At 42.1% G+C, this 12978-nt stretch overlaps 1 protein-coding gene across 2 annotated transcripts in view; it reads right to left on the bottom strand.

Moving 5' to 3' along the window:
• MGMT (O-6-methylguanine-DNA methyltransferase) overlaps positions 1-12978 on the bottom strand; it is a 785996-nt gene that overhangs the window by 630251 nt on the left and 142767 nt on the right. For both annotated transcript variants that reach the window (XM_077455517.1, XM_077455515.1), the window contains exon 3: positions 9265-9398. In XM_077455517.1, the coding sequence (XP_077311643.1) occupies positions 9265-9398 (134 nt within the window). The remainder of the gene's footprint in view (positions 1-9264; positions 9399-12978) is intronic.

The following is a 12978-nucleotide window of genomic DNA, read 5'->3' as shown; positions in this document are numbered from 1 at the left end:
GCCACAGGCAGAGTCTATGGCAAAGTTCAGTTAACCCACAGGATAGACATAGGTGCACTATGCTGCACCTGCGGTGTGGGTAATCATCAGTGTGAAAGCAGTTTAGGCCCTTTTCACACGATTGGTCCTACCCAATCGGACCCTCAATTCACCTCTGCAGAGCAGCAGATGTAAACAGACATTTGTCCGTTTACTCTCGCCTGCCTCCAATCCGGTCCTAAAAATCAGATAAAAAAATAGAAGGGAGTTTGCCCCCTTCCATCTGGGTGGATCAGATCAGAGGGCCTATAGAGTAGCCATGACCGGTCATCCGCCCGCTCCGCTCATTGTAGCCCACGACTGGTTACCAAGTTGCTTAAGTGGCCCTCGCTCTTAAAAAGTTTGGGCACCCCTGGTCTAGATGGAAGAACTGTGGGGCGATTTCGTGCCTATACTACAATTTATTGTTATGTCTTTATATGATGCTTCCTTTCATAAATATATGAAACTTGAAAAGTTAGCTGGTTGGAGTGCTGCCTATTAATTTAGAGTGTAGTAACTAGAGATGGGCTGAACACCCCCATTCGGTTCACAGCAGAACTCCCGAAAAGGGGAAAAGTTTTTATCTGAATGCCGAACCCCATTAAAGTCTATGGGAGCTGAACAGGAAAAATCAAAAGTGCCCATTTTGAAGGCTTATGAGCAAGTAATTGGCCATAAAAAGTATATGGGGGTCCGGGTACTGCCCCCGGATTACATGTATCAATGCAGAATTAAGAAAAAAACAAAAAAAACAGGAGCAGTGATTTTAAGGATGTTTAAAGTGCAACAATAAAAATTTTAAATTCCTTTAACCACTTAATAACCGCCCTATAGCCGAATGACGGCTTTAGGGCGGTTTCTTAACTGTGGGAGGCCGTCATATGACGTCCTCCCAGAATTCCGCTCTCGCGCGCCCCCTGAGGCGCGCACTCGAGAGCATCCGTGACCGCCGGGTCCACAGGACCCGGCGCATCACGGATCACGGTAAACGGCCGCTCGTCGCGGCCGTTTACCACGTGATCGCTCCGTCAAATGATGGAGTGATCACTTGTAAAAAAACCGGCGTCATGTTATGACGCCGGTTCCTCCCTCCCCCTCTCTGTACCGATCGGAACAACGGAGGGGGAGGAGATCGGTGTCAGCAGCGATGTGGGCTGCATCTGCAGTGCCCACATCGCTGCTCACCGAAAATTAACCCCTCAATTCCCTGCAAATACTCTGCCATTACTCTGCATTACTCTGCATTACTCTGCAATACCCTGCAATACCCTGCATTACTCTGCATTACTCTGCATTACCCTGCATTACTCTGCATTACCCTGCATTACTCTGCATTACTCTGCATTACCCTGCAATACTCTGCAATAGTCTGCATTACACTGCAATACTCTGCAATACCCTGCCATTACTCTGCATTACTCTGCATTACTCTGCATTACCCTGCATTACTCTGCAATACCCTGCAATACCCTGCAACACTCTGCAATGCTCTGCAACACTCTGCAACACTCTGCAACACTCTGCAATGCTCTGCAACACCCACCAATACCCTGCAACACTCTGCAATGCTCTGCAACACCCGCCAATACCGTGCAACACTCTGCAATGCTCTGCAACACCCGCCAATACCGTGCAACACTCTGCAATGCTCTGCAACACCCTCCAATATCCTGCAACGCTCTGCAACACCCGCCAATACCCTGCAACACTCTGCAATGCTCTCCAACACTCTGCAATGCTCTGCAACACCCACCAATACCGTGCAACACTCTGCAATGCTCTGCAACACCCGCCAATACCGTGCAACACTCTGCAATGCTCTGCAACACCCTCCAATATCCTGCAATGCTCTGCAACGCAATACTCTGCAACGCCATACTCTGAGATACCCAGCCATACTCTAATATACCCAACCATACCCAGCCATAGTCGGTGATACCCTGCAATACCCAGCCATAGACACACCCCCCCCCCTCCCGCCGCCCTCCGGTGCTTCTACCGACTCGCCAATACTATCAAATCCAGAATCTTTTTTTTTTTTTTTTTTTCAGGCTTCCCAGCTTAGAGGTGAGATGTGGGGTCTTATTGACCCCACATCTCACTGTAAAGAGGACCTGTCATGCCATATTCCTATTACAAGGGATGTTTACATTCCTTGTAATAGGAATAAAAGTGATCAAAAAATTTATTTTTGGGGAAAAAAATGTCAAACTAAAATAAATAAAGTAAAATGAACAATAAAAATGTTTTTTTTTTTTTAAAGCGCCCCTGTCCCCATGTGCTTGCATGCAGAAGCGAACGCATACGTAAGTCCCGCCCACATATGAAAACGGTGTTCAAACCACACATGTGAGGTATCGCTGCGTACGTTGGAGCGAGAGCAATAATTCTAGCCCTAGACCTCCTCTGTAACTCAAAACATATAACCAGTAAAAAAAAAAATTAAATCGTCGCCTATGGGGATTTTTAAGTAGCGACGTTTGGCGCCATTCCACGAGCCTGTGCAATTTTGAAGAGTGACATGTTAGGTATCGATTTACTCGGTGTAACTTCATCTTTCACATTATGCAAAAATTGGGCTAACTTTACTGTGTTTTTTTTTTTTAAGCACAAAACAGTTTTTTTTCCAAAAAAAAGCATTCGAAAAATTGCTGCGCAAATACCGTGCGAGATAAAAAGTTGCAACGACCACCATTGTATTCTCCAGGGTGTTTGCTAAAAAAACATATATAATGTTTTGGGATTCGATGTAATTTTCTAGCAAATAAATGATGATTTTTACATGTAGGAGAGAAATGTCAGAATTGTCCTGGGTGCTCCAGAACGCCTGATGGCGCTCCCTGCATGTTGGGCCTCTGTATGTGGCCACGCTGTGTAAAAGTCTCACACATGTGGTATCGCCGTACACGGGAGTAATAGCAGAATGTGTTTTGGGGTGTAATTTGTGGTATGCATATGCTGTGTGAGAAATAAACTGATAATATGACAATTTTGTGAAAAAAAAAAAAAGTAAAAAAAATCTTGATTTTACAAAGAATTGTGGGAAAAAATGACAACTTCAAAAAACTCATCATGCCTCTTACTAAATACCTTGGAATGTCTTCTTTCCAAAAAGGGGTCATTTGGGGGGTATTTGTACTTTTCTGGCATGTTAGGGTCTCAAGAATTGAAATAGGCCGTCAGTACTTCAGGTGTGATCAATTTTCAGATATTGGCACCATAGCTTGTGGACTCTATAACTTTCACAAAGACCAAATAATATCCACCAATTTGTACTTATTTTTACCAAAGATATGTAGTGGTATAAATTTTGGCCAAAATTTATGAAGAAAAAATTACTAATCTGCTAAATTTTATAACAGAAATGAAGAAAAATTCATTTTTTTACAGAATTTTCTGTATTTTTTCTTTTATAGCACAAAAAATAAAAAACCCAGCGGTGATTAAATACCACCAAAAGAAAGCTCCATTTGTGTGAAAAAAAAGGACAAAAATTTCATATAGGTCCAGTGTTGCATGACTGAGTAATTGTCATTCAAAATGTGAGAGCACCGAAAGCTGAAAATTGGTCTGGTTATTAAGGGTGTTTAAGTGCCCAGTGGTCAAGTGGTTAAATATCGTGCTTGGTGGGTCCCCTTAAGTCTGCCTGTAAAGTGGGGCATCTGTAAATATATAGAACACGCAGCAGCAAAAATTACATTTATTAAGGAAAAAAAAATAGTCAAATCATATTTAACCACTTCCAGACCGCCCACCGTGTATATACGTTGCTACTTTGATGGTATATACCGTTGTTATGGCAGCAGCTAGCTTGCCATAACCCTGGGTATATTTTTACATGGTGGGCAATCCTGTTTCACATAAAAGTGGTCCCAGGGGCAAATTTGCCACAGGTACCCCCGCCCGCCACTTCCCGGACGGTTCCACCACTTACATGAGAGATCAACGGCACTGAAAACGATCCGAGCCAGTGTACTGATGGGCAGGAAGTCCAGTGAGGGCAAGATGGCCCCCTACTTAACTCTATGCCCTTGGCGATCTGGAACGACATCAAATGTCACTTCTGGACCTCCTCTGTAACTCTAAAGTGGTAGCCTGTAAAAATGTTTAAAACTTCGCCTATGGAGATTTTTAAGTACCATAGTTTGTCACCATTCCACGAGCGTGCACAATTTTAAAGCATGACATGTTGGGTATTTACTGTCTTCTTATTTCTTAACTGTTTTAAAAAAAAATATACACTTTTTTTAAATTAAAAGTGTTTGTAAGACCGCTGAGCAAATACAGTGTGACATAAAGTATTGCAACAATCTCCATTTTATTCTCTAGGGTCTCTGCTAAATTATATATATATATACACATTAAAAAATATGTTTGGGGGTTCCAAGTAAGTTTATAGCAAAAAAAATACAGATTTTAACTTAAAATAAAAATGGTTTGGGTCCCCCTCCCCCCCAAACTTCAGGGCCTGGTGTGGATTTTTAGGGGAACACCATGCCAAAATGAAAGAAAAAAACGGCGTGGGGCCCCCCACAAAATCCATACCAGACCCTTATTCGAGCATGCAGCCCAGCAGGTCAGGAAAGGGGGGGGGACGACGACAAGCGAGAGCCCCTCCACCGAACCATATCCGGTTACATGCCCTCAACATGGGAGGGTGGGTGCTTTAGGGCAGGGGAGCTCTGCCGTGGCCCAGTGGTTGTTGGAAGCCCCCTTTAGGTGTAGGCCCCATTCACATTATGCACTGAATTAAGTTAGTCAGTTCATTTTGATTGTGCTAGTACAGGGATCTCCAAACTACGGCCCTCCAGCTGTTGTGGAACTACACATCCCATGAGGAATTATAAAACTCTGAATTTCACAGACATGACTAGATATGATGGGAATTGTGGTTCCTGAACTGGAGGGCCATAGTTTGGAGACCCCTGTGCTAGTAGAACACCTCAATTTGAAATAACGTATGACTCATTTTTAACTGCATTTAACCATAATACATGGAGGAACTTGCGTTTCACAGTTGAAGAAAGTATTTGTTTACTTTGAATAAGACCTGCTTCTAGCCTCTTGTAATTCCATACTGTTCGCCTGCTAGAAAGTCTCTGCTAGCAGATGGAACTGTAATGCCGCGTACACACGATCGGAATTCTGTCCAGAAAAAGACAGATGAGAGCTTTTCTTCGGAAAATGTGACCGTGTGTATGCTCCATCGGAATTTAGCTGTCCGAATTCCCGCCAGCAAAAAATTGATAGCATGTTCTCAATTTTCCAGACGGAAAAACTTTCTATCGGTAATTCCGATCGTGTGTATGCAATTCCGACACGCCAAAAACCACGCATGCTCAGATTCAACTATGAGACAGAAGCTAAGAAAACAAAAATTCATCGATCCAGGTCGATCCACCGACAGACTACTAACTCTCCAGATAGGTGGGGGTTCCAGGTGCAGGCTAATTGCACAAGCTAAGTATACAGAAAATGAACAAAACTCTGGATAGCTGCACTCCGGATTGAGTAAAAAGTAAAAGTGCCTTTATTTTTTCAAATGCAAAAACTCCATATTGCATAAAACATCACAGCAAAGGGAAAAAAAAATTAGAACAAGATTACTGACGCGTTTCACGCTAAGACCAGCGCTTAGCCTATGAAAGGTCTTTTACTTTTTACTCAATCCGGAGTGCGGCTATCCAGAGTTTTGTTCGTTTTCTGTATACTATGAGACAGAAGCTATTGGCTACTGGCGCGTCGTACGTGTTGTACGTCACTGTGTTATAAACGATTGGAATTTGGTGTGACCGTGTGTAGGCAAGACAGCTTGAGCCGAACTCCATTGTAATTCCGTCGGGAAAACCATCAGAGCCTTTTACGACGAGAATTCTGATCGTGTGTACGCGGCATTAGGTGCGGCAAGCTCAACTGACATTTAGCACCCCAGAACACCACATTGCAACCCATGACACAAAACTGACCCATTCTAAAGGGGTAGAACATAACACAAAAGGGAAGTAACCAATGCATAGTCTAAAATCATATAGTAGCAGTAAACCAAGAGCACTACGTTCCCCCGTCTTCTTTACAGCATATTGTTATGGCCAAGATTACAGGTGCACTTTAAGGACAGAGAAGAACTTTATGTATTTATCCAAAACAAATTATAAAACCTGCTTAAGATGGATTTCTTAGCCAGCAAACATAAATAGTGCAGGCCCCCTGGGTTATCCTTTAAATTGAATGGCTACCAAGAAACCTGTCTTTCAAACAATGAAACACAATGTTACACTGGCACCGGCTGTGTGTGTGTGTGCGTTGTTTTTTTTCTAATAGTATGGGAACAAGCTGAATGCGTGCTTCACTGGCTGGAGGGCTTAGCAGCTTTTCATTTGTGAGCGCTGAAGAGGGGCTCCCCTGTGTCCCAAACAAAAGATACGCTGCGAGAGAACGCTGTAAACGCTTCACCTGCTGGAGCCAATGAGAGAGAATAAGGATTGTCTCTGGCATCAGCCAGCATGCAAACAAGTGAACTATTTTTTGTTTCCTCTATACTCCTGCAATATTGTGTGAGGAACTTTTAATACTCAAACAAATACACACGGGAACTTCTTCACTGTTTATCGGTTCAAACTTTTTTCTTCTTCTTTTTTTTCAGGTCTGGCAGCAAACCACCAGTTAAGCTGCAGAGGGAACCTACAGCACTGTGACAAAGTATACGCCCCTCTCCCTAATTTTGTTTACATTAACCACTTAAAGTGGTTGTAAACCCTTCCAACCAACTTTGACCTACAGGTAAGCCTAGATTAACCACTTAAGGACCGCCGTATTGCCATTATACGTGATCAGAATGGCACAGGCAGGCACAATCACGTAGATCTACGTGCCTGCCTTCCAGCGGGTGGGGGGTCCGATCGGACCCCCTCCCGCTGGATACGGCGGTCCGTTTCCCTCCAGCAGCGATCCGTGATGAGGAGATGGCCGTTGGTTTTCGGCCACCCCCTCTGGATCGCTCCTGGCCAATGACGAACTTCCTCCCACTGTGTATTGTTTACACAGGAAGGAGGAAGTGATGTCATTCTCCTCGGGGCGGTCTTTTTGACCGGACTACGAGGAGAAGACTAATAGTAAGTGTGCACCAACACTACACTGACATGTAGGTACACACAGGTACACAAACCCCCCCCCCCCGATCGCCCCCCGATCCCCCCCCCAGTCACAGTGTCACTGATTGCATTGATCATTTCTTTACTGATCAATGCATTCAGTGTCAGTTGTAAAAGTAAAAACTGTCAGTGCAGTTAGTGTTAGGTCCAGGGTAGCCCCCTATCACCCCCCAATAAAGATTTAACCCCCTGATTGCCCCTAGAGTTAACCCTTTTACCCCCTTTTGCCAGTGTCACTAAGCGATAAGTTTTCTGATCGCTGCAGTAGTGTCGCTAGTGGCGCTAGGTAGCTAGTTATTTTTTTAGGTTCACCACCAGGTTTTTATATCGCTAGGTACCCCGATATACTACCCAATAATGGTTTTAACATCCTGATTGCCCCAAGTTAACCCTTTCACCCCCTTTTGCCACTGTCACTAAGCGATCATTTTTCTGATCGCTGCATTAGTGTTGCTACTGTCGCTAGGTAGCTAGTTATTTATTAGGTTATTTTAGGTTTTTTTTAAATACCGTATGTGTTTATGATGCATGTCAAGCAATGAATAACGTTTCATGGCATGTGGGTACTGCTTATGTCCACAGCAATAATGACAGCAATCAGATAACAGCCATGATGTAATGAGGGGATCAGTTGAAGACTAGCATGTATTCACATTCCCTCAGACCACCACGAACATTAATAGCTGGCAGATCTCCATGGTTAGCATTATGGTTATAAATACAGTAGTTTAATATTTGAACATACAAAATGAACACAGTGCTTTGAAAAAGTATTCATATCCCTTGAAATTTTCCACATTTTGTCAAATGTAAATGTATTTTATTGGGATTTTATGTGATAGACCAACACAACATGTCACACAATTGTGAAGTGGAAGGAAAATTATAAATGGTTTTCAAAATGTTTTACAAATATGTAAAAAGTGTGGGGGGCATTTGTATTCAGCCCCCGAGTCAATACTTTGTTGAACCACCTTTCTCTGCAATTACAGCTGTCTTTTTGGGGATGTCTCTACCAGCTTTGCAAATCTAGAGAGTAAATTTTTTTTGCCCATTGTTCTTTTCAAAATATCTCTAGCTCTGTCAGATTGGATGGAGAGCGTCTGTGAACAGTAATTTTCAAGTCTTGCCGCAGATTCTCAATTGGATTTAGGTCTGGACTTTGACGGGGCCATTCTAACACATGAATATCCTTTGATCTAAACCATTCCATTGTAGCTCTGGCTGTATGTTTAAGGTTGTTGTTCTGCTGGAAGGTGAACCTCTGCCAAAGTCTCAAGACAACAATGGGTTTCTTCTTGCCACTCTTCCATAAAGGCCAGATTTGTGGAGTGCACAGCTAATAGTTGTCCTGTGGACAGAATCTCCCACCTGAGCTGTGGATCTCTGCAGTTTAGGTGGACGGCCATGTCTTGTTAGGTTTGCAGATGTGCCATACTCTTTCCATGTTCGGGATTTGCTTGGTTGATCCCTATAGGTGGCGGATGATAGACTGAACAGAGCTCCATGAGATGTTCAAAGCTTGAAATATTTTTTTTTAGAAACTAACTCTGCTTTAAACCTCTTTACAACGTTATCCTGTCTGGTGTGTCCCTTGGCCTTTATGATGTTGTTTGTTCACTAAGGTTCTCTAACAAACTTCTCAGAACAGCTGTATTCATACTGAGATTAAATTACACACAGGTGGACTCTATTTACTAATTGGGTGACTTCTGAAGGCAATTGGTTCCACTAAATTTTAGTTAGGGGTATCAGAGTAAAGGGGGCTGAATACAAATGTACGCCACATTTATCATTTATCATTTTCCTTCCACTTCACAATTCTGTGCCTCTTTGTGTTGGTCTATCACATAAAATCCCAATAAAATACATTTACGTTTTTGGTTGTAACATGACAAAATTTGGAAAATTTCAAGGGATATGAATAAGTTTTCAAGGCACTGTAAAAAGCAGAAAACCTACCAAAACCTAAACTTATCCTAATTCTGGCCAGCAGAAATTATGGATGTGGAATATCAACCTGTGAATCTTGTTGCCCGTGAAGTTTACAGTTTACAGTGTCTTAGCGGTAACCGTTGAATATTAAACTCACCCATATTCAGCAGCTCCATCACCTTTCAGCTTTATCTCATGTATCCCTTCTTTACACCCACATATCAGGATTTCTCCAATAGAACTTTTAATCAGGACCTCTTGTAGTTTGCAGTTTCCACTTATGACAGACATCTGTAACACAATGAATTCACTAATAAGGATCAAACATTTTCCTTGTGAAAAGAGCCATGAAATGCATTCATTATTTACCATGGAGGGCAGAGTAAAACAACTTTCAATTATCCAGGAGGAAGCAACATGGTCAACTATGTACATATCAGCCTGAGTAAGCTCATACACAATCCCATCACAATCCACCAGTTAGTCACTTCATGTGAGCCGCCAAGCAGCTTTGAGTGGGGATGTGGCCTTGGCTCTTTCTTGCAGTGGCTGGCTTAACCTGAGCAACTTGAATTCTTTCGAGCCTCCATGGCTGGACCAGGTCAGGGAGAATCGTGAGCAGCTGAAAATATGGTAATAACCTTAGAGCCACTTATTTTAGACAGCTGCATACAAGTTGGGGGACTTACAAAAAGCAACAGGCTTGGGCTCTGGTGTTTTAGGAACCTAAAACTGAGCACCACCCCTTTCTGCTATGCCACCTTTGACAAATATCTGGGAGCCTGCTGGAATACATAGGGATAGATTTACTCAAACTGGAGAGTGCAAAATCTGGTGCAGCTCTGCAGAGAAACCAATCAGCTTCCAGTTTGTTTTTGTTTTTGTTTTTTTGTCAAAGCTTAATTGAGCAGATTGGCTACTATGCAGAGCTGCACCATATTTGCACTCTTCAGTTTTAGTAAATCAACCCGATAATATTGTAATTCTCTAAAGGGAAGAATTGTAAGTTTATTGCTGTTACTCAAGTAGGACAGTGAGTTCCCCTTTAAATTAAATCTATTATTGTATTAGCAATACAAAAAAAAAATATTTTTGGCAATCCACAACTTCCTGGATTCTCTTCCCACAACTTTCTGGATTCCCTGCCCGCTTTGCATCCTCTGCTGTTTTCGGTTTCTAATGGTGTGTACACACGACCGGACTTTTCGACATCGAAGGCCCAACGGAACGAATCCGTCAGACAATTAGATCGTGTGTGGGCTCCATCGGACCTTTGCTGTCCAAAAATCTGACGGACCCAGTTCCTATCGAGAAATCCACCGAACCCAGTTCCTATCGAGAAATCCATTTATGTGTATGCTAGTCCGATGGACAAAAACCGGCACTAGGGCAGCTATTGGCTTCTGGCTATGAACTTCCTTATTCTAGTCCTGTCATACGTCATCACATTCAAATCCGTCAGACTTTGATGCGATTGTGTGTGGCCAAGTCCGTTCATTAGGAAAGTCCGTCGGAACTCCGCCAAAAGTCCGTCGGGAAGACCGTCGGACCTAGTCTGCCGGAAAGTCCGGTTGTGTGTACGCGAAATAAGGATTACAAATCCCATGGTACCTTGCTGTCTGTAAACCGTGATCTCTGTACTGACTCCACCTCCTCAAATGTCTCCTCTCAGCAACTCTGTAGTTTAGAAGACAGGCTCTATGAAATGTGTGACACAGTAGTGCCTACTTACAGAGTATAGTGATTACACCACAGAATTCAAGAGAGTAAATGTGTGGGGATCTTCACAAAGTAAGTTTACAAACTTCAAGATCATTTAGATTTTTAGAAATAAGCTTGAAATAATTGAAATATAATGTAGAAATGAATATATGATATTAAATTTTGACCATAGATACGGTTTATTGAGAATGGGAACGAAGCGCGTACTCACTGTAATTGTCTGTAACTTCTTTCCAAAATCCACTTTCTCCTCATGGGATTTGCAACACATACTATTAAATGTCATTGCTATTTTCGCAACACATGTCACTAATCTGCTTAATAACAGCACAATTTTGCATAGAAAAAAAAAAAAGGATGTTTTTAGATGACATTTTTTTAAAGACAAGAACAATGGAATTTTCATTTTATAAACCACTTAGGGACCAGAAGGTTTTCCCGTTTAATGACCAGGCTATTTTTTGCGATTCGGCACTGCGTCACTTTAACTGACAATTGTGCAGCAATGTACCCAAACAAAATTTACGTCCTTTTTCCCCCCACAAATAGAAATTTATTTTGGTGGTATTTGATCACCTCTGCAGTTTTTATTTTTTGCGCTATAAACAAAAAAAAGCGACAATTTTGAAAAAAAAAAAAAAAAACAATACTATTTACCTTTTGCTATAATAAATATCCCCAAAAATGGGAAAGATTTATGACATTTTTTTGTCTTTTTTCTTTACTATTAATGGTGGTGATCTGTGACTTTTAGTAGTACTGCGACATTCCAGGGGACAGATCGGACACTTTTGACACATTTTTGGGACCACTGAAATTTATACAGTAATCAGTGCTATAAAAATCCACCGATTACTGTGTAAATGACACTGGTAGTGAAGGGGTTAACACTAGGGGGCGATCCAGTGGTTAAATGTGTTCCCTAGGTGTGTTCAAACTGTGGGGGTGATGGGACTGACTAGGGGAGGAGAGAGATCGGTGTTCATACTTAGTAGGAACAGAAAATCTGTATCTCCTCCCCAGTCAGAACAGGGATTTGTGTGTTTACAAATCCCTGTTCTGGATCCCCCGCCTTGCCCCTCAGTCTTTAAAGGGGAAGACTGACCCATATGGCGATTCGCAGGAATGTGCCACTTTACCAACGTATATCGGCGTGAGCCACTCTGCAAGTGGTTAAGACAATGCAAGCAGAAATTATTATGAATTAACTTCTGTCTCCCTTGACGCTTAAAGTGAGCGTAAAGGTTGTGATTTTTCTTTTTATTTTTTAAATAACAAACATGTCATACTTACCTGCTCTGTGCAATAGTTTTGCACAGAGTGGACCCACTGCTCTTCTTTTTGAGTCCCCAAAAAGTTTCCATGGCTTTTTTCCATGGCAGCATGAGCCATAGGCTTATGCTGCTGTGTGAGCCAATAAGGAGAGAGAAACCCGGGAAGAGACGCTGCTCCTATACACATCACTGGATCGAAATGGGCCTCAGGTAAGTATAAAGGGGGGGAGGCTGCACCCAAAAGGTTTTTTTACCCGATTGCATAGAAAAAACCTTCTGCCTTTGGAACCATTTTAAATCTCAGGCTGTCTTATACTGGACATTGGGTCTAGACATATACTGTACAGTACAATCAACCAGGCTGACTATACGTCTTAAAAAAGGTAAAGCTGGGGTCTATTTGGAACTGATTTTATAACTGCTAATTGAAGCACTTGCTTTTTTTGACCCTTAAACATTACTCATAGGATTGGATTGGACTTTTTTTGGATTGGTTTACTTACAAAATGTATATCTATTTATTTGCAGCAATTTGTGAATTGACCTTTGCATGCAACATACAACAAAAATGTAAAAGGCTTCGCTCACACTACTGTGGTGCAATTTAGATGTGATTTTGTAGTATGACTTTGATGCAACTTTGGATTTCATTAGCATATTCTATGTAGCCAAATTGAACCAAAGTATGACAGGAACCTTTTACAAAACTACACCACACAGAGTCACAGTTCCCTTGACAATTCTGTAGAAAGCAAGACGTATCACAAATTGCGTTAGTGTGAACCAGCACTAACTTAGCGTTCCTTCTGTAGTTCACTGGATTTGTGCAAAAGAAACAACTGAAAGCACCATTTTAGATAGTAAGGCCCCTTTCA

Source organism: Lithobates pipiens, unplaced genomic scaffold (genome assembly GCF_037356315.1).
Source record: "Lithobates pipiens isolate NorthernLeopardFrog02 unplaced genomic scaffold, aLitPip1_a1.2 Scaffold_25, whole genome shotgun sequence".
NCBI lineage: Eukaryota > Metazoa > Chordata > Amphibia > Anura > Ranidae > Lithobates > Lithobates pipiens.
Note: the sequence above shows the minus strand (reverse complement) of the source record. Positions and strands in the feature narration are given on the sequence as shown.